At 48.6% G+C, this 21,480-nt stretch overlaps 1 protein-coding gene across 2 annotated transcripts in view; it reads right to left on the bottom strand.

Annotated features, from left to right (window-relative positions):
* Positions 1 to 1,317: 1,317 nt before the first annotated feature.
* Positions 1,318 to 21,480, bottom strand: part of chpt1 (choline phosphotransferase 1) — a 31,694-nt gene continuing 11,531 nt past the window's right edge. The window contains exons 2-8 of one of the 2 annotated variants that reach the window (XM_086009606.1): positions 13,859 to 14,006; positions 12,452 to 12,593; positions 10,587 to 10,671; positions 7,279 to 7,410; positions 7,027 to 7,185; positions 5,204 to 5,329; positions 1,318 to 3,522 (exon numbers count right to left, since the gene is read on the bottom strand). In XM_086009606.1, the coding sequence (XP_085865732.1) occupies positions 3,394 to 3,522; positions 5,204 to 5,329; positions 7,027 to 7,185; positions 7,279 to 7,410; positions 10,587 to 10,671; positions 12,452 to 12,593; positions 13,859 to 14,006 (921 nt within the window). In that variant the 3' untranslated portion in view covers positions 1,318 to 3,393. The remainder of the gene's footprint in view (positions 3,523 to 5,203; positions 5,330 to 7,026; positions 7,186 to 7,278; positions 7,411 to 10,586; positions 10,672 to 12,451; positions 12,594 to 13,858; positions 14,007 to 21,480) is intronic. The other variant, XM_086009607.1, reaches the window with a different exon arrangement.

Genomic DNA, 21,480 nt, shown 5'->3' on the forward strand with positions numbered 1-21,480 from the left:
GATCTAACTGAATGGCGGAACAGGCTCCAGAGGCTGAATATCTTCGTCCTGTTCACGTGTCTGTGCATGTTTCATTCTAGATTCAAACGTTTTACCACTTTAAAGGCATTGTATAAATGCAAGTTTTTGTTATTGGGGTTGGGGGTAATATATTAGCATGAATTGAGGATTGGTTAACGGACAGAAAACAGAGAGTAGGAATAAACGGGCCATTTTCAGGTTGGCAGGCTGTAAGTAGCCGGGTACTGCAAGGATCAGTGCTTGGGCCTCAGCTATTTACAATTTACATCAATGACTTAGATGAAGGGACCGAGTGTAATGTATCCAAGTTTGCTGACGATACAAAATTAGGTGGGAAAGTAAGCTGTGAGGAGGGCTCAGAGGCTGCAAGGGGATATAGATTGGTTAAGTGAGTGGCAGGAACATGGCAGATGGAGTATAATGTGGAGAAATGTGAAGTTATCCACTTTGGTAGGAAACTTAGAAAAGCAGAATATTTTTTAAATGGTGAGAGATTGGGAAATGTTGGTGTTCAGAGGGACCTGGGTGTCCTTGTATATGAATCACTGAAAGTTAACATGCGGGTACAGCAAGCAATTAGGAAAGCAAATAGTATGTTAGCCTTTATTACAAAGGGATTGGAATACAAGAGTAAAGACGTCTTACTTCAATTATATAGGGCCCTGGTGAGACCACACCTGGAGTATTGTGGACAGTTTTGGTCTCCTTAACCAAGGAAGGATATACTTGCCATAGAGGGAGTGCAACGAAGGTTCACCACTGATTCCTGGGATGAGGGGATTGTCCTATGAGGAGAGATTGAGTAGACTAGGCCGATATTCCCTAGAGTTAAGAATGAGGTGATCTCATTGAAACATACAAAATTCTTAAGGGGTTTGACAGGGTAGGTGCAGGGAGGATGTTTCCCCTGGCTGGAGAGTCTAGAGCCAGGGGTCACAGTCTCAGGATAAGGGGTCAGCCATTTAGGACTGAGATGAGGAGGAATTTCTTCATTCAGAGGGTGGTGAATCTTTGGAATTCTCTACCACAGAGGGCTGTGGATGCTGAGTCGTTGAGTATATTCAAGGCTGAGATCAATTGCTAGATTTTTGGGCACTAAGGGAATCGAGGGATATGTAGATCGAGCGGGAAAGTGGAGTTGAGGTCGAAGATCAGCCATGATCTTATTGAATGGCGGAGCAGGCTCGAGAGGCCGTATGGCCGACTCCTGCTCCTATTTCTTATGTCCAAATCCGAGTCCTTCAAAAACCGCTCCATTATATTTCTGGACAACGCAAAGTTAATGAGACAAAAACCTTTATGTACATTTGATTTTTAGTTTAATTGAAGAAAGATAGAAAGACAATACAAGAGTCACGTGTTTGCTCAGAGCTAAATTAAGTAACTTTCCCACCCAGAAAGCAAAAATTTGCAGCATATAAATATATCTGTAGGACAACCTGAGGAACTCCACTTTTACATTTAGAAAGTTTTAGCGAGTAACATTGTAGATCAATAGGCTGATTATGTCTATTTTTTGCATTATGTGCACTCTCATAATTCCACTACTGAGCCTGCAGTAATACTAGATAACAGTATACACCGGCAATCTAAACTATCAAAACTAAAGTTAGTTATGAGAATTTGGAAGCTTAACCGGTCGATTAGTGAACAGTTTACGCCAGAGACCCAGGTTCGAATCCGGCCTCGGGTGACTGTGTGGAGTTTGCACATTCTCCCCGTGTTTGCGTGGGTTTTCTCCGGGTGCTCCGGTTTCCTCCCACAGTCCAAAGATGTGCGGGTTAGGTTGATTGGCTATGATAAATTGACCCTTAGTGTTAGGGGGATTAAATACGTGGGATTACAAGGATAGGGTGGGATATGTGTTGGTGTAGGGGTTACGGGGATCGGGTGGGATATGTGTCGGTGCAGGCTTGATGGGCCGAAATGGCCTCTATCTGCACTGTGGGGTTTCTGTGATTCTGTGATGTGGGCGTCGCTGGCAAGACCAGCATTTATTGCCCATCCCTAATTGCCCTCGAGAAGGTGGTGGTGAGCCGCCTTCTTGAACCACTGCAGTCCGTGTGGTGAAGGTACTCCCACAGTGCTGTTAAGGAGGGAGTTCCAGGATTTTGACCCAGCGACGATGAAGGAACGGCTGATATGTAGTGTAAACCTTCTGTCTGTCACAATACATTGAACACCGTCGACTGTTACAACTACAGCAGAATTTACACGTTATTAAACTTGTCTCCAAACCTTTCTCTGTTCTACAAATCGACAGGTGCCCACCTCCCCCACCCCTACATCCGCTTGTTAATTTGACAGATTAGCGACGGAAATATCAGCTTGCTGGAGTTCTAATCAGATAGCATTGTGTGCTATTTGCATCGTCAGGTTAAACATATTGCACAGTACAAGAGTTTAGGTTAAAATTGTATAACAAAATCTGTTTGTGTGTAAAAAATAAATGTTTCTTCATTGAGAAACTGCATCATTACGCATACATGACCCTTACTCACGCCATCACATTATGACCATCTTTCTAATGCTGTCTTACAGAACAAACGACAAAATTAAAAAGGACAGAGAGCTACACATCAGTAGCTTACATTGATTCAAACACAGTAATTTGCCCATTAGGAGGAGGACATTTGCCATTCACAAAACAATACCAGCATTCAACTGTTTATATGCATTAATACAATGTTCCCTTTGTAACCACAGATCACGTTATTCCGCTGGTGTTGCCCTGTGCGGCTGTGCAGTTTTACAGAAGGAAGCTACCTTGTTTGACAGTGAGTCGTTGGCAGATAAATCGAATGTTAGTCCCTCACAGCTGACTTGGATTCTACCCGATTGCACAGAATCGATAACTGGATCGCAACTCAGGAAAGAATCAGATTGTGACATGGTTTCCCCTCTCCTCCCCCCCAAGCCCCAAACCTGGTCTGCGCTGGCTCACCTTGGTGCCGCATTACACAGTAGGTTTTTCTCACCGAGACCTTCCCACCACTTGACCTGGTGCATCATCACACTCTGGAACATTTCACATGAAGGGTTAGGTCATAGAGAGTCCGATTGCAAGGCCTTGCATATAAACATGAATGGCTACGGTGGAAATGATATTAAGCTTTGCAAAAACGTGCAGCTATGGAGCTCGAATTTTATGCATGCACATTTGACGTTATCGGGTGGGCGAGGAATTACAACAGATGCTGTTCATTCTTTTTGAAACTGTATTGAAATAATTTAATTGATAATTACAGGGCCTTCTAGATTAATAAGGTCTTGTTGGTTTAGCACTTGATCAGGATTTCTGTTGCTAGATAATGTCTGGCTTTCACTGGTGTGGACCCTCTCCACTTCTGCCTCCTCCTTGTGGGCAAATTGTCAGTCACGGTGGTTCTGAACCTGCTCAGGAGCTTGGTACGGGATTCTGAAGACCTCAATGCGGAGGTGTGATGCGATCTGAATGCAGACAGCAGTGCAGTAAATCAGCAAATCGCACAGGGAGAAGATCTGAAAAAAAATCAAAACCGGGCTCAGATTTTACATCTCATGAACCAGCCAACAACCACTTGCATTTATATAGCGCCTTTAACGTAGTAAAACGTTTCACAGGAGCGATTATCAAACAAAATTTGACACCGAGCCACGCAAGGAGATATTAGGACAGGTGAAAGAGGCGGGTTTTAAGGAGAGGCGGAGAGAAGGAATTCCAGAGCTTAGGGCCTAGGCTGCAGAAGGCACAGCCGCCAGTGGTAGAGGGATGGAAATCCAGGATGCGCAAGAGGCCAGAATTGGAGGAGTGCAGAGAGCTCCGAGGATTGTAGGGCTGGAGGAGGTTAGAGATTCGGGCAGCAGAGCTTTGGATGAGCTCAAGTTTACAAAGGGTACAAGGTGGGAGGCGGGCCAGGAGTGCGTTGGAATAGTCAATGTCTGGAGGTAACAAAGACATGGGATGAGGGTTTCAGCAGCAGATGAGCTGAGGCAGGGGTGGAGACGGGCCGATGTTGTGGAAGTAGGCGGTCTTGGTGATCATCCAGTACAACAACACCCCCTTACACTTGGAGAACACCTTCAACATAGAAAAACACCCCATGGCAGTTAATGGAGGAGAGATTAGGAAGGGTGACCAAAAGCTCGCTGTAAGGAGGGTTTTAAAGGACCCCAGAATCCCAGAAACTTATTAATTTTCCTTTGGTTGGCTGCATAACAGGTTGAAATCGCTGGTTTTAAAAACATTTTTATCAAATTATTTAGTTCCAGGGGAGAGCTCACCTCTAAAATTAAGAGGTCAGGTTGCACAGACTAGACTTGTATTCCCTTGAGTTTAGAAGATTAAAGGGTGATCTAATTGAGGTGTTTAAGATGATTAAAGGAGTTGTTAGGGTAGATAGAGAGAAACTATTTCCTCTGGTGGGGGGAGTCCAGAAGAAGGGGGCAGAACCTTAAAATTAGAGCCAGGCCGTTCAGGGGTGATGTCAGGAAGCACTTCTTCACACAAAGGGGAGTGGAAATCTGGAACTCCCCCCCCCCCCCCAAAAAAAAGCTGTTGAGGCTGGCAGGGGGCGTCAATTGAAAATTTCAAAACTGTGATTGATAGATTTTTATTAGGCAAGGGTATTGAGGGATATGGAACCAAGGCGGGTAGTTGGAGTTAAGATACAGATCAGCCGTGATCTAACTGAACGGCGGAACCGGTTGGAGGGGCTGAATGGCCTCCTCCTGTTCCTAAAATGATTGAATGTTTGGTTACAATTAAGGAATAAGAAGGGAACTGTTACTCAATTGGCAGTGTATTATAGAATGTCAAACAGTGGAAACGAGACAGAGAAAAAGACAAATTAGAGAAAGATGGAATGCCAATGGTGGAATGAAGGAAATCCAGGATGCGCAAGAGGTCAGAATTGGAGGAGCATTTCTGGGGATGACCCAGAGTGGGATCACTCTGCTTATAAACCTGTGCTGTGCCGATATTGGGTGCAAAATAGTCTGAATTTCAATAGTCACATCACAATTTGAGCACAAACCACCTCCAATATGACAGTGGACAGAATGGGCTCAGTATTTCGTACCAACATTTAATTCACAATCCCAACTTTTTCTCCAACATTTGAGGTTTTGGAACACGGAGTAACAATGCTTTGAATTGTCTAAATTTGTATTCTTTGCAAAGAAATAAACATAAGGTACTTACCATCGCTGCCCATAGTACAAAGTACTCATTAATAAAACTATTAAAGTATTGGTTCAGGAACAGGAGCCCAGGCCCGATGAACGCTGTATCTTGTAGTTTCATTTTACTTCTTGTCATATGTGCCACCTACAAAATCAACCAGGAAATGTTTCAGCGATGAACAGTACGCAGAACTATGACAGATTTGGTAAGCATTCAGATTATAATAGAAAATCATACAGCATAGAAGGCGCCCATCATGCCTGCTCTTTGAACGAGCTTTCCAATTAGTCCCACTCCCCCGCTCTTTCCCCACAGCCCTGCAAATTCTCTCCCTTCAAGTATTTATCGAGAGTGAGATAAACCCATCAGTCCCACTCCGTCCGAGCCCATTGATTACTCTATCCTGAACACGCCTTTTAACCTCCTGCTTTAGGTAACCAAGTTCCTTTGCATCTCTCCAGGAAAAAATCCAAATTCAGTACCCTGTCCCTGCCTTTTCTCCATATCCCTTGATCCCTTTAGCCTTAAGAAATATATCTAACTCTTTCTTGAATATATTTAATGAATTGGCCTCCACTGCCTTCTGTGGTAGAGAATTCCACAGGTTCACCACTCTCTGGGTGAAGAAATTCCTCCTCATCTCTGTCCTAAATGGCTTACTCCTTATCCTTAGAAGTGTTACTATTTCTATAATCCCTCAACCCCCTTCACTATTTGAGAAATTATTTCCGCTGGTTGGGGAGTCTAGGACTAGGGCACATGGCCTAAAAGTTAGAACCAGGTCTTTCAGGAGTGAAGTTAGGAAACACTTCTACACACAAAGGGTGGTAGAAGTTTGGAACTCTCTTCCGCAAACGGCAATTGATGCTGGGTCAATTGTTAATTTTAAATCGGAGATTGATAGATTTTTATTAACCAAAGGTATTAAGAGATATGGAGCAAAGGCGTTTTTTTAGAGTTATGTCACGGATGAATCATGATTTCAATGAATGGAGGAACAGGCTCGAGGGGCTGAATGGCCTCCTCCTATGTTCCTGAGAGACACTGATCTAGCTCCTTTTCTAAGGCAGCAAATGACCCCCAAAACCAACTCCCTTCTCTGGGGAGTTTGTAATATTACAGTTGAAAACTTATACTGAACACGGCAGGCATTGTCTTACTGGAGTTTGCAGCAGCTGACACCAGTGTTCCACACAAATAAACAACAAAAAAACAAACCCGATGCACTGCAATAGCTTTGTTACTCAAGCAACCCCCTGGGAGGCAGCGCCCAGTAAATGTGGGTTAGCAGCTGCTCCAAGTGATTCTGATAAAGTTGAGAACACCATCATCAAATAGAGTTCACAAAGAATCATACAGCACAGAAGGAGGCCATTCGGCCCATCGTGCCTGTGCCGGCTCTGCGAAAGAGCTCTCCAATTAGTCCCACTCCCCCTGCTGTTTCTCCATAAATATGCAATTTCTCCTTTTCAAGTATTGATCCAATTCCCTTTTGAAAGTTACTATGAATCTGCTTCCACCGCCCTTTCAGGCAGCGCGTTCCAGATCACAACAACTCGCTGCGTAAAAAAACATTCTGCTCATTTTCCCCCTCTGCTTCTTTTGCCAATGACCGTAAGTCTGTGTGAAAGCACAATCAGAACAGACAGAATTCTGCTCTGCACACTTGAGCGAGCCGGCGATTGAGGGATTAATGGTTGGGACAGCCTACCATCCTGTGCGGTGGTGGCGCTTTGGGTCATGGGAGTTGGATTTCCAATAGCCGTATAGCGTTGAAAGGAGGGACCCAATAAAAAAAAAAGGCAACACTTGTCACTTCGATTTGTTTGAAATTAACGTACCACTAATTTGTTCGTGATTTTTGAAGCTACGCATCCGAATGTTAAAACGTAGAGGCAAGGGTGATTCTCAAACAAACGCGTTGTGGATTTTTTGTAGATCATTGTGGCCATGATTAGAACCAGCCCAATGTGCAAGGCTGGTGAGAGGACACTGGTACCCTAGAAAAATAAGGAATGTAACAATGAACATCAGCAGCTACAGGTCGATAATAACTTGTGGAAAATACGCTGGTCTTCATTGGCTCTGCATACCGCTATCGTGGACCCGTTCTTGCCTGTGCCACCAGTGAAGATGACCCGGAAGTAATTGGTTAAGGAATAGATTGCTCCCCCTATTATTCCGAACACAGGTAGCATCTTCATTCTCAGTCCTAGTACTGGAATCTTTATTGGAAGAAATAATCAAAAGAACTGGATTAACATCAATAGTAAGACGGTAAAATGTGCTGTGAGTGCACCACACAACAGAACCACGATCAATCTATTGATGGCTGAGGCACTGTTAATGCAGAACTCAAAAACACCATCCGTCTTCACATTCTGACCCTCACTCACTCACTCGGCATAATTACAACACAAGTTTAGAAAGAGTATTACCTTTCTTTAGCCATCCCGTGTAAAGTTTTATGGGCAATGTCCAGAGGCAGCAGAACACAACAAAAAAAGAAGTAAGCAACATAAATTTTGTGTCAATACCTCTTTGGACTGCACATGTAAACGGAATTTCATCACTACGAGCCTGTTGTGTCCCGGTTACGTGCAACTTAAGGCTTGTAACACGGGGGCTCCCGTCACAAAGGAAGCCACTGCCCGAGATCGAAGAGTCGTAAACATCGCTCGCTGGACTGAAATCTCAATTTTAAATAAGACGATAAATCTTCATTTCAGTTAAGTTGGAGGAAAAGCAAATTGCCCGCCTTGCACTGTTGTACTTTCTAAATTAAAATGACCTCCAAGCACTGCTAGAGAGGAGACAGAAGCAATGTTTCCCCCTAAGGTGCGTGGCCGTGCGTTGATCGGGAGGTCCCGTGCAGGTCGCTCACCGGCTGGTGCCGCTGGAAAAGACACCGCGCATGTACGGCAAATTTAAAGGGACCACGCACGAGTAAAAAAAAAAATTAGAGGGAACATTGGACAAAAGTAAAACAAATTACAATTGAGACTCATCTAAGAGTAACTGTCCAGGAAGAATGAGCTTACTATATCATCCCCTCTATAAAGGATGAAGTAGGGTGGGAGGAGGCTCGTGTGGAGCAATAAACACTGGCATAGACCCGTTGGGTGAATGGCCTGTTTCTGAGCCGTAAATTCAATGTAATATGTTAACCCCCACTCACCCATGGACAACCTCAGCTCCAATTGAGCAGAGGAAGTGAAAAAACAAGAATAAAACCAACAACAGCAGTGCAGTAACTGGGAACAGCTGCTTAAACAATAACAATGAGCAATAGTAACGGGATCTTCCCCGTGACCATACACGCTCCTGCTTACACAGAGAGCTGTGGAAGGATCACAGAGCATCAACCTCTTTCCTACTCCGAGATACTCCGTACTAGAACAGAAATGATTCTTACGGACCGCTCATAAATCGAGTAATTGAGACTCATACTAGAATGCAAAAACGTGCACGGCTAATTAACCCTTTACCAGAGGAAGAGGAGTGAGGAACGTGGAATAGGAAGAATGAACAAACTTGCATTTTGACATCTCTCAAAGCCCCGCCAAACCACTTCACAAACAGCGATTTACTCTAAAGGGCAGTCAATGCATACAATGAATTGCTTTGAAGGGCGGTCAACTACATAGAGGAACGTGGCAGCAATATCAGGGTACAGTGAAATCCCACAAACAGCAGTGAGGCAAATGACCAGTTAATGGTGTTGTTTGAGGGAAGAATGTTGTCCAAGGCATCTCATTGCCAGAACAAACACGTTTCAAGATGAGTAACGCATTCTGCGATAACCTAGGTAACAGGAAAGTGGTGTCTCCTGGAAAGAGGCAGGCACTTTGCGATTTCCCCCACTGGTTGATTGATAGAGCAGCAGGGTGGCAGGTATTGACAACAAGGCAATTACTAAACATCCAGTATAATGTTCAGAGAGTCTATGAAGACAAGATACACAATCTCACCAAATGTCATTAACGCAGCATATTTTTAAACACACATTTTTGATGTAGAACATTAATAATCCACAGACCAACCCAGCCCTAATTAACGGTATATGTATAGCACTTATTTCAGACTAACTGTACAGGGACGATCAGAAGGTCCCTTCAAAAAGAGCAAACAAATGAACTACTCTTCCCGGATCACACAGCAACTGAACTTGCTCTGACAATAAAACTCCGCCCGTTAAACGGGAAGGAGAATCTGAGCCCGCCGAGGCGGATCGCTGGATCAGAGCGGGCTGACTCGGATTCAGCCAGCATGACCTCTGCCGTTTTGCAGTTAGGCCGCAGACGGGCGTGATGGGACCCACGTGGGAGGGTGCAGCCCCGTCACTGCCGGCCCCTGTGTGCAGGTCTGTAGCCCGTCAGGTGAAGCCGGACATGCCACTCCCCGGGGCCAGGGTCCAGGACAGGGGGTAGCAAGGATGGCAATTCAAAACTGGGCGAATGGAATGGGGCGGGGGAAGAGAACAAAACCAGTGACCGTGGGTTGTACTTTCTCTGGTACAGCTCAGATTTAAACGCCACCCTCCGGTGATATCTACAGGTCCACGGTGATATTACAATCTCGGTCACCGTGCAGAACCAATCAGAAGTGAGGTGTGGGTGGAGGTGGGGGGTGTTCAGAGACACGTTCAAAGACTTTGCCTCAAGACCCCCCTCGGCCCTAGAATAGAATCATACAGCACAGAAGGAGGCCATTCGGCCCATCGTGCCTGTGCCGGCTCTTTGAACGAGCTCTCCAATTAGTCCCACTGCCCCCTGCTCTTTCCCCACAGCCCTGCCCCATACCCACTCTCCCCTATCGAATACCCTCTTGTCCCATATCCTCGGTCCTCAATCCCATACCCCCTGTGCCATATCTCATACCCCCATCTCCTACCTCCATCCCATACCCTCATACCCCCGTCCCGTATCCCATACCCCCAATCTCCTACCTCATCCCATACCCACTATTCCCCAGCCTCTCGCTGTTTACCCTCTTACATCTCCCGATCAAATCTGGAGCAGCCTGACGGGAGACTCACAGATCTCCGCACCCACGGCCCTATCCTCATCCTCTCGGCCCAGGTGGACAGATGGCATCTGAAGGGAACGCACAGCTCGGGTTAAGGGGATACAAAGCGCGTGCTGTGCCGGAGATTTAGAGAGCTGGACTCAACGCTAGCCTTGGACTATTGCTGTTTGTGGGATCTTGCTGTGCACAAATTGGTTGCCATGTGTCCCTGCATTACAGCAGTGACTGCACTTCAGGATGAATTCATTCGCCCGAGGATGTGGAATACCCGACATAAATAAATCAATCCAATTCTTTTATTCTAGTTACAGCTCGGCCTCGCACTGCAGCTCATCAACAAAAGCAGGCAGCCATCACTTAAAGTACAGCTCACCTCGTAATCCCAAAGCGTCGCTCCTCCAATGGCAGACAAGAAAAAGATGAGTATTATGCAGATTTGAACTTCAGTTACATCAACTCTGATCGGACACAGAGAGATCAGTGGTTAAAACTGCTGTCAGTTAACGTACAGCCAATCAGACAGCCACCAAGCCAAACACTTTGTGGCTGATTCTAGAGCCGGCATCGCCCAAGGGGAGCCTCAGCTGCCTGACGCGCATGAATCAGGAAATCTCAGGCCCGCAACCCACCACCCTCCGCCAATGCTCCCTGTAAGCTGCGCTTCGTTCTGCGCGGCCTGTTTCTGTTGGTCCCTTTAAATCTCCGCGCATGCACAGTATCTACAACGGAGAAGCCGGTGAGCATCCTGCGAGGGACCTTTGCCATAGCTACGCCGCCTCGCGGGAACATTGCTCTCCGCCCTTGCATTCTAATCACCCATTACCTCATGGTATGGGTGGCTGGACGGCTGTGCGGCTCCCCCATTGATTAACCTGCGCTCGTAGAATCAGCCCTCTTAGATGTTACATACAATGAGCCTGCGTGTGTGCAGTAACATCAAAACATAAGTCACTTTAGTAACACGCTCTCTCTATATTATTACAGTTTACATCGTAAATTGGTCGTACGCTCACAACGAGTCATCGCACGCAAAGTCGGGTAGAGGATCCAATTGGCACAGATCGATTTCAAATGCTTAATACACTCGCACTAATATCCTGTTGGTGTTATTTTTAAGCAGGCTTTAACACTGTTTATTTTAGATGGGTTAACATCTGATAATCATAGAATATTACAGCACAGGAGGCGGCCATTCGGCCCATCGTGCCTGTGCCGGCTCTTTGAACGAGCTCTCCAATTAGTCCCACTCCCCCCTGCTCTTTCCCCATAGCCCTGAACATTTTTCCTTTTCAAGTACATATCCAATTCTTCTGCATTTTGGCTATTAAATATATCAAAACTGTACAGTAGTGGAAACTGTGAGTCGTGAAAGCCGTGCAATACGATGGGCTGAATGGCCTGTTTCTGTGCCGTGATTCAATAATAGTTTATGACTCGAAGCTCCAATCCAATGAGCAGCTCCTGCTTGCAAAATAGAAATTACACAGTATTCACAGCACAGAAACAGGCCATTCGGCCCAACGGGTCTGTGCCGGTGTTTCTGCTCCACACCAGCCTCCTCCCACCCCTCTTCATCTCACCCCATCAGCATATCCTTCTATTCCGTTCTCCCTCATGTGTTTATCCAGCTTCCCCTCAAATGTATCTCTGCTATTCGCCTCCACCACTCCCTGTGGCAGCGAGTTCCACATTCTCACCACTCTCTGGGTAAAGAAGTTTCTCCTGAATTCCCGATTGGATTTATTAGTGACTATCTGATATTTTTGGCCCCTAGTTCTGGTCTCCCCCACAAGTGGAAACATCTCTATGTCTACCCTATCAAACCCCTTCATAATCTTAAAGATCTCGATCAGGTCACACCTCAACCTTCTCTTTTCTACAGAAAAGAGCCCCAGGCTGTTCAACCTTCCCTGATTAGTACAACCTCTCAATTTTGGTATCATTCTAGTAATTCTTTTTCTTGCACCTTCTCCAGTGCCTCTATATCCTTTTTATGATAAGGATACCGGAACCGCTCACACTACTCCAAGTGCGTTCTCTATGGGAATGCACCGGAAGTCAATGTCCAGTTCTGCACTCACACTCAGTTACTTCTGCCTTTTGTTCATGCAGCTACATTCTTGGACACATAACCTCCCTCCTCCCCATCTTCCCCCCTCCCCATCTTCCCCGCACGAGAGAGAACTATCCCCATGGGTAGATCCTGTGGGGTGGGGAAAATAAAACATGCGGACTTACTTGCCAAATCGTAGGGACCCGGAAACGTAGGTCTGCCAGTGAGCGCAGTAGAACATAAAGACGCCAATAAAACAGCAGAAGAACATCAGGTCGGACTCGGTTCCCAGGCGAACGGCCAGGCAGCTGCCCAAACCAATGATAACTACAAGAAAGAGAAAGGAGCAACAGAGTTACAACGCGGCAGGAGGAAGCACTACAGGCTCACCGTCAGCGCTCTAAGTTGCAGTTATGTGAGAGTTTATTAAAGTTCGCAGAGAAGATGGCTTTTAAAGCGATCAGAAACAAATTCTGACCCGTTTTTGATCTCCCGCTTTCTCTGGCACTCAGCGGAGGTGCTCTGGTCCGCAAATCAACAAACGCATTTGCTGCCGGAATTGGAATGAGATTACGAAGTATTCGAGTATTCACAGCACAGAAACTGACCATTCGGCCCAACTGCTCCGTGCCAGCGTTTATGCTCCACACGAGCCTCCTCCCACCCCTCTTCATCTCACCCCATCACCATAACATTATATTCCTTTCTCCCTCATGCGTTTATCCAGCTTCCCCTTAAATGTATCTATACTATTCACCTCAACCACTCCCTGTGGCAGCGAGTTCCACATTCTCACCACTCTCTGGGTAAAGAAGTTTCTCCTGAATTCCCGATTGGATTTATTAGTGACTATCTGATATTGATGGCCTCTAGTTCTGGTCTCGCCCACAAGTGGAAACATCTTCTCTACGTCTACCCTATCATAATTTTAAAGACCTCTATCAGGTCACCCCTCAGTCTTCTATTTTCTAGAGAATAGAGCCCCAGCCTGTTCAATCTTTCCTGATGGGTGTAAGCTCTCAATTCTGGTATCATTCCAGTAAATCCTTGTTGCACCCTCTCCAGTGCCCCGAAATCCTTTTTATAATATGGAGACCAGAACCGCTCACAATGTGGTTTAACCAAGGTTTTATGCGAACAAAGACGGATGGGAAAAGACCCACTGGTCCATCCGGCCTCTCCCACACAGTAGTGATGACTTATATATCACAATATTATACAATTCCCACTCACCCGGAGCCATGTGATCTCCTGGGAGAGGCAAAATAGAATCAGCCTGTTCAATCTTTCCTGATAGGTATAACCTCAGCGCTGGTATCATTCTAATTAATGTTTTTTGCACCTTCTCCAGTGTCTCGATATTCTTTTTATAATATGGCGACCAGAACTGTATGCAGTACTCCAAGTGTGGTCTAACCAAGATTCTATACAAATTTAACATAACTTTTCTGCTTTTCAATTCTATCCCTCTAGAAATGAACCTGAGTGGTTGGTTTGCTTTTTTTTTTATGGCCTTATTAACCCGCGTTGCTACTTTCAGTGATCAGTGTATCTGTACCCCCAGATCCCGCTGTTCCTCTACCCCCACGTACCTGTGGAAAAGGAATCACAGCCATGGTCGAAAAGCTCCCCGAGCGGAGAGCTGCTATTGGTTCTTCTGGCTTGTTTCCCATCGATGGCGTCCAAAGATTGGTAAATAAATAACCCCAGGCCGCACAGCACGTACACGTACGCTGGTGCCTGTTAAAAGGGAGAATACCAGGTCACAGATTAAATGGTCCAACACGAGCAAACGCCTCAAGAGACTGCTTAATACAGTGCTTAGCACCAGTCAGATCAGCCGTGGTCTAACTGAATGGCGGAACAGGCTCGAGGGGCTGAATGGCCCACTCCTGTTCCCGAAACAGCTTTTTAAGTGTCAGCCGTGGCTCAGTGGGCACCACTTTCGTCTCTGAGTCAGAAGTTTGTGGGTTCAAGTCCCACTCCAGAGACTTGAGCACAAAAACCTAGGCTGACACTCCAGTACTGAGGGAGTGCTGCACTGTCGGAGGTGCTGTCTTTTCAGATGAGACGTTAAACCGAGGTCCCCTCTGCTCTCTCAGGTGGACGTAAAAGATCCCACGGCACTATCTGAAGAAGAGTAGGGGAGTTCTCCCCGGTTTCCTGGCCAATATTTATCCCTCAATCAACATCACTAAAGAAATACGTTACCATGTCATTTATTTAATGGCTGTTTGTGGGAGCTTGCTGTGCAGAAATTGGCTGCTGCATTTCCTACATTACAACAGTGACTACACTTCAAAAGTATTTCATTGGCTGTAAAGCGCTTTGGATGTCCTGAGGTGGTGAAAGGCGCTAGAGAAATACAAGTTCTATGGGGAGGAGGGGGGAGGTATGCCATTTCTCCTCTCTCTCTATACCCTCCCTCACAGGACTGGATGGAGTCTGGAATCACGGTGCTGTAAGAATAGCTGACGTGTCCCTACGGGGAGTAAGCATTCCATTGTACTAGTTACATATGGCAAATAAAATTGAATTGAATTGAATCTGAACTCTGCTCCCCTTATCACAAACCCAGAGCTCCAATAACAACCGTTATCAGCCAGTGCACTCAACAAAACGCACCTAGCTCATTCTAGCTACACAACTCCTGCACACACAAAGTCAGATAGGAAAGATTGCACTGGGTAAGGTCCAGTTTTTCCACAATCCTATCCACGTGAACCTATTATCATTTAGGACACGTGTAGAAAGCAGAGGTTACAGGAGAGAATTCCAGAGCTTAGGACCTTGACAGCTGAAGGCACGGCCGCCAATGGTGGAGCGATTAAAATCGAGGATGCGCGAGAGGCCAGAATTGGGGGAGCGCAGAGATCCCGGGGGTGGTGGGGGGGGGGGTTCTAGAGCTGGAGGAGATTACAGAGATAGGGAGAGGGGCGAGGCCACGGAGGGATTTGAAAACAAGGATGAGAATTTTTAAATCGAGGTGTGGCCGGACCGGGAGCCAATGTAGGTCAGCGAGCAGGGGGGGTGATGGGCGAACGGGACTGGTGCGAGTTAGGACACGGGGCAGCAGAGTTTTGGATGAGCTGAAGTTTATGGAGGGTGGACGATGGGAGGCTGGGCCAGGAGAGCGTTGGAATATTCGAGTCTGGAGGTAACAAAGGCAGGGATGAGGGTTTCAGCAATGTTGCATAAAGCTCAAATAAATAAATTCGGAAACTACAGCCTGTTCTGCTAGTGTTGATGCAATGCCCATCCAGAGAGGTTTACAAACTGCTCACTGAGTCATCGTACAGGACTGATCTTCAGCGCTACAGGAAACAATGTACAAAAGCTTTCCCCGAGTTCTCCACCGCACCCCAAACTAAATCTTACTCTGTCCTGCACACTACAATCGTGGCTCGGGTGCCTTGCTGAGGTTGTTGGTATTCTGGTGTCAATATTACAGTGTGGCGCATCCCTTCCCGAAACCATCGTGCATTGTTTTTGTTTCCCAATGGCCAACTTCTTAACATCCTTTTATGAAGCTCAAGTCAAGCTCGAGGAACAGCACCTCATTTTTCAATGAGGCACTTTGCAGCCTTCTGGACTCAACATTGAGTTCCACAACTTTTGCTTACAGGCCTTCGAAGTAGCTGGGGTCCTGCGGTTTGAGAAGAGCTGATGGCATGGTGATGGGGGTAGGCAATGCGATTACTGGATTGGAGAACCTCACTATTCACTCTTCCCCTTACATCAGATATGATGATCATCTCGCCTCTAGTCTTCCTGCCCTCTGCTGCCTCAGCCTGCCCGCACCACTTTCCTCTGTGCTGTAATCTTGGTAAAACCCACTACTTATTTAAATATTCAGAACTTGACCGAAATAAAGCATCAACTAACGTCATCCTGCAGCCACTCCATTGGTCCCTCTTGACTTCCATCATTCCTCCTTCCCTCTCCTGCCGTGACAAATCAGTGGCTAATTCTCCGAGAGAATGCTGATACCTTTGGCTCACTTTGCCCCAACTCGATGACCATGGTAAAGAAACCACTTCCCCCTCTAAACACCCTCTTCTCCATCCAACCCGCCCCCTCCCTCCAACTCCCCCCTCCTCCCTCCAACTCCCCCCTCCTCCCTCCAACTCCCCCCTGCCTCCAACTCCCCCCTCTTCCCTCCAACTCCCCCCTCCTCCCTCCAACTCCCCCCTGCCTCCAACTCCCCCCTCCTCCCTCCAACTCCCCCCTCCTCCCTCCAACTCCCCCCTCCTCCCCCCTGCCTCCAACTCCCCCCTCCAACTACCCCCTCCTCCTTCCAACTCCCCCCTCCTCCCTCCAATTCCCCCCTCCTCCAACTCCCCCCTCCTCCAACTCCCCCCATCTCCCTCCAACTCCCCCCTCCTCCAACTCCCCCCATCTCCCTCCAACTCCCACCCTTCCTCCCTCCAACTCCCATCTCCCTCCAAGCCCACTGACTTAAGAAAACGACAGGAAACTTTCGATTATCTGGAGGTTAAATGTCCGGAAAGCTCTATCTACCGGCAAAATTCAGGAGCCGTTTCCTATAAGTTTTTTTACTTCTCGTTGCTTTTTTTCCCCCCAGTCAGGCTCTGCAAGGTCTAGCTGAAGCTGTTACTTAGCTACAGAGACACTTGCAAGCTACGGCCGACTGTTTAGGAGCTCAAAAGCTCCGTATATTTTAACATTCGCACTGGTTTGTCCGGCAGTTTTGATCTAACGGCAACAACTCGGTCCCGTCGGTGCCGGATATCACAAATGTTCCTGTACTAGGACGGTGGCATAGTGGTTAGCACTGTTGTCTCACAGCGCCAGGGACCCGGGTTCGAATCCGGCCTCGGGCGACTGTCTGTGTGGAGTTTGCACATTCTCCCCGTGTTTGCGTGGGTTTCCTCCGGGTGCTCCGGTTTCCTCCCACAGTCCAAAGATGTGCAGGTTAGGTTGATTGGCTATGATAAATTGACCCTTAGTGTTAGGGGGATTAAATACGTGGGGTTACGGGGATAGGGTGGGATATGTGTTGGTGCAGGGATTACGGGGATCGGGTGGGATATGTGTCGGTGCAGGCTCGATGGGCCGAAATGGCCTCTATCTGCACTGTGGGGTTTCTGTGATTTCTGTGATTTAGGCACTTTGCCCCTTCTCACCCTTTCAATGCCCATACATCAATCAGTACTTTCCCCAAGTTATAGAAGATGTAGTGGACTTCCAGATACTCTTCAAAGCTCTGCCCTAATCTATCATTTGCAGTACTTTATTTAATCTCAATTATATTATTATTCGCTTCAGATGTAACGATTGAGAACAAATGAAAGCACAGGGGAAGGGTCAGTTACAATGGCAGACATTGCAAGAGACACTCACTATAGTCTGTGACAAACCGCAGCCTCTGATATCATTCTGCATGATTCACAATCGTATCATGAAGAGAAATGGTACCAAATTTCCCCCTAAGGTGCGCGGATCGATCGGGAGGTCCTGCGCGGGCCGCTCACCAGCCCCGCCGCTGGAACAGATAGCCTGCCTGTGCGGCCGCGCAGCAAATTTAAAGGGACCGCGCACAAAAAAAATTAGAGGGAACGTTGCCCATCACTCCCTCCCGATATATGAGAGCGCATGGAAATTGCAGGCAACCTTTTGACAAGGGTTATTGGTTAGGAGGGAGGAGGCAGAGAGTAGGGATAATGGATATCTGCACCAAGTTTGCTGGCACATTAAGTCGTGTAGAGGGGAGCAGAACGTTGCAAAGGGACATTGAGAGATGAAGTGAGTGGGCAAAACTGTGGCAGATCGGAGTTTAATGTGGGGAAAGTGTGAGGACATCCATTTTGAACCCAAGAAAGATCGATCAGCGTTTTTTCTAAATGGTGACAAACTGTGGAGGAGCCGAGAGATTTAGGGATCCGTGTACAGAAATCACTAAAAACTAGTGGACAGCTACAAAAAATAATTAAAAAGGCTAATGGAATGTTAACCTTCATCTCAAGAGGGCTGGAATACAAAGGGGTGGAGGTTATGCTACAGTTTAAAAGAATTCACGCACAGGCATCTTCCACCCTTTAAGTCATCCTCGGTTTCGAGGGGCTGCCTAAGAAGAAGAGACAGTTGTATAAAGCTCTGGTTAGACCCCTTCTGGAGTAGTGCATTCAGTTCTGGGCACCGCACCACAGGGGAGTTATATTGGCAACATCCATCGCCCCCCTCTCTGCATATCCATCGCCCCCCTCTCTGCATATCCATCGCCCCCCCTCTCTGCATATCCATCGCCCCCGTCTCTGCATATCCATCGCCCCCCCTCTCTGCATATCCATCGCCCCCCTCTCTGCATATCCATCGCCCCCCCCTCTGCATATCCATCGCACCCCTCTCTGCATATCCATCGCCCCCCCTCTCTGCATATCCATCGCCCCCCTCTCTGCATATCCATCGCCCCCCTCTCTGCATATCCATCGCCCCCCTCTCTGCATATCCATCGCCCCCTCTCTGCATATCCATCGCCCCCTCTCTGCATATCCATCGCACCCCTCTCTGCATATCCATCGCCCCCCTCTCTGCATATCCATCGCCCCCTCTCTGCATATCCATCGACCCCTCTCTGCATATCCATCGCCCCCTCTCTGCATATCCATCGCCCCCTCTCTGCATATCCATCGCCCCCTCTCTGCATATCCATTGCCCCCTCTCTGCATATCCATCGCCCACCTCTCTGCATATCCATCGCCCCCTTTCTGCATATCCATCACACCCCTCTCTGCATATCCATCGCCCCCTCTCTGCATATCCATCGCCCCCCTCTCTGCATATCCATCGCCCCCCTCTCTGCATATCCATCGCCCCCTCTGCATATCCATCGCCCCCTCTCTGCATATCCATCGCACCCCTCTCTGCATATCCATCGCCCCCTCTCTGCATATCCATCGCACCCCTCTGCATATCCATCGCCCCCTCTCTGCATATCCATCGCCCACCCCCTCTGCATATCCATCGCCCCCCCTGCATATCCATCGCCACCCTCTATGCATATCCATGGCCCCCCCTCTCTGCATATCCATGGCCCCCCTCTCTGCATATCCATGGCCCCCCCTCCCTGCATATCCATCGCCCCCCCTCTCTGCATATCCATCGCCCCCCCTCTCTGCATATCCATCGCCCCCCCTCTCTGCATATCCATCGCCCCCCCCTCTGCATATCCATCGTCCCCTCTCTGCATATCCATCGTCTCCCTCTCTGCATATCCATCGCCCCCCCTGCATATCCATCGCCCCCCCTCTGCATATCCATCGCCCCCTCTGCATATCCATCGCCCCCTCTCTGCATATCCATCGCCCCCTCTGCATATCCATCGCCCCCTCTCTGCATATCCATCGCCCCCCTCTCTGCATATCCATCGCCCCCCTCTCTGCATATCCATCGCCCCCCCGCATATCCATCGCCCCCCTCTCTGCATATCCATCGCCCCCTCTCTGCATATCCATCGCCCCCCCTCTCTGCATATCCATCGCCCCCCCTCTCTGCATATCTATCGCCCCCCCTCTCTGCATATCCATCGCCCACCCCCTCTGCATATCCATCGCCCCCCCTCTCTGCATATCCATCGCCCCCCCTGCATATCCATGGCCCCCCTCTCTGCATATCCATGGCCCCCCCTCTCTGCATATCCATGGCCCCCCCTCTCTGCATATCCATGGCCCCCCCTCTCTGCATATCCATCGCCCCCCCTCTCTGCATATCCATCGCCCCCCTCTCTGCATATCCATCGCACCCCTCTCTGCATATCCATCGCACCCCTATCTGCATATCCATCGCCCCCCTCTCTGCATATCCATCGCCTCCCCTCTCTGCATATCCATCGCCCCCCTCTCTGCATATCCATCGCCCCCCTCTCTGCATATCCATCGCCCCCCTCTCTGCATATCCATCGCCCCCTCTCTGCATATCCATCGCCCCCTCTCTGCATATCCATCGCCCCCTCTCTGCATATCCATCGCACCCCTCTCTGCATATCCATCGCCCCCTCTCTGCATAGCCATCGCCCCCCTCTGCATATCCATCGCCTCCCCTCTCTGCATATCCATCGCCCCCTCTCTGCATATCCATCGCCCCCTCTCTGCATATCCATCGCCCCCCTCTCTGCATATCCATCGCCCCCCTCTCTGCATATCCATCGCCCCCCTCTCTGCATATCCATCGCCCCCCCTCTCTGCATATCCATCGCCCCCCCTCCCTGCATATCCATCGCCCCCCCCTCTCTGCATATCCATCGCCCCCCCTCTCTGCATATCCATGGCCCCCCCTCTCTGCATATCCATGGCCCCCCCTCTCTGCATATCCATGGCCCCCCCTCTCTGCATATCCATGGCCCCCCCTCTCTGCATATCCATCGCCCCCCCTCTGCATATCCATCGCCCCCCTCTCTGCATATCCATCGCACCCCTCTCTGCATATCCATCGCACCCCTATCTGCATATCCATCGCCCCCCTCTCTGCATATCCATCGCCTCCCCTCTCTGCATATCCATCGCCCCCCTCTCTGCATATCCATCGCCCCCCTCTCTGCATATCCATCGCCCCCCTCTCTGCATATCCATCGCCCCCTCTCTGCATATCCATCGCCCCCTCTCTGCATATCCATCGCCCCCTCTCTGCATATCCATCGCACCCCTCTCTGCATATCCATCGCCCCCTCTCTGCATATCCATCGCCTCCTCTGCATATCCATCGCACCCCTCTCTGCATATCCATCGCCCCCTCTCTGCATATCCATCGCCCCCTCTCTGCATATCCATCGCACCCCTCTCTGCATATCCATCGCACCCTCTCTGCATATCCATCGCCCCCTCTCTGCATATCCATCGCACCCCTCTCTGCATATCCATCGCCCCCTCTCTGCATATCCATCGCCCCCCCCTGCATATCCATCGCCACCCTCTCTGCATATCCATCGCCCCCCCTCTGCATATCCATGGCCCCCCCTCTCTGCATATCCATCGCCCCCCCTCTCTGCATATCCATCGCCCCCCCTCTGCATATCCATCGCCCCCCCTCTCTGCATATCCATCGCCCCCCTCTGCATATCCATCGCCCCCTCTCTCTGCATATCCATCGCCCCCCCCCTGCATATCCATCGCCACCCTCTCTGCATATCCATCGCCCCCCCTCTGCATATCCATGGCCCCCTCTCTGCATATCCATGGCCCCCCCTCTCTGCATATCC

This window comes from Somniosus microcephalus, chromosome 16, assembly GCF_052327205.1.
Source record: "Somniosus microcephalus isolate GS21.2 chromosome 16, FLI_Smic_1.0, whole genome shotgun sequence".
Lineage (NCBI taxonomy): Eukaryota > Metazoa > Chordata > Chondrichthyes > Squaliformes > Somniosidae > Somniosus > Somniosus microcephalus.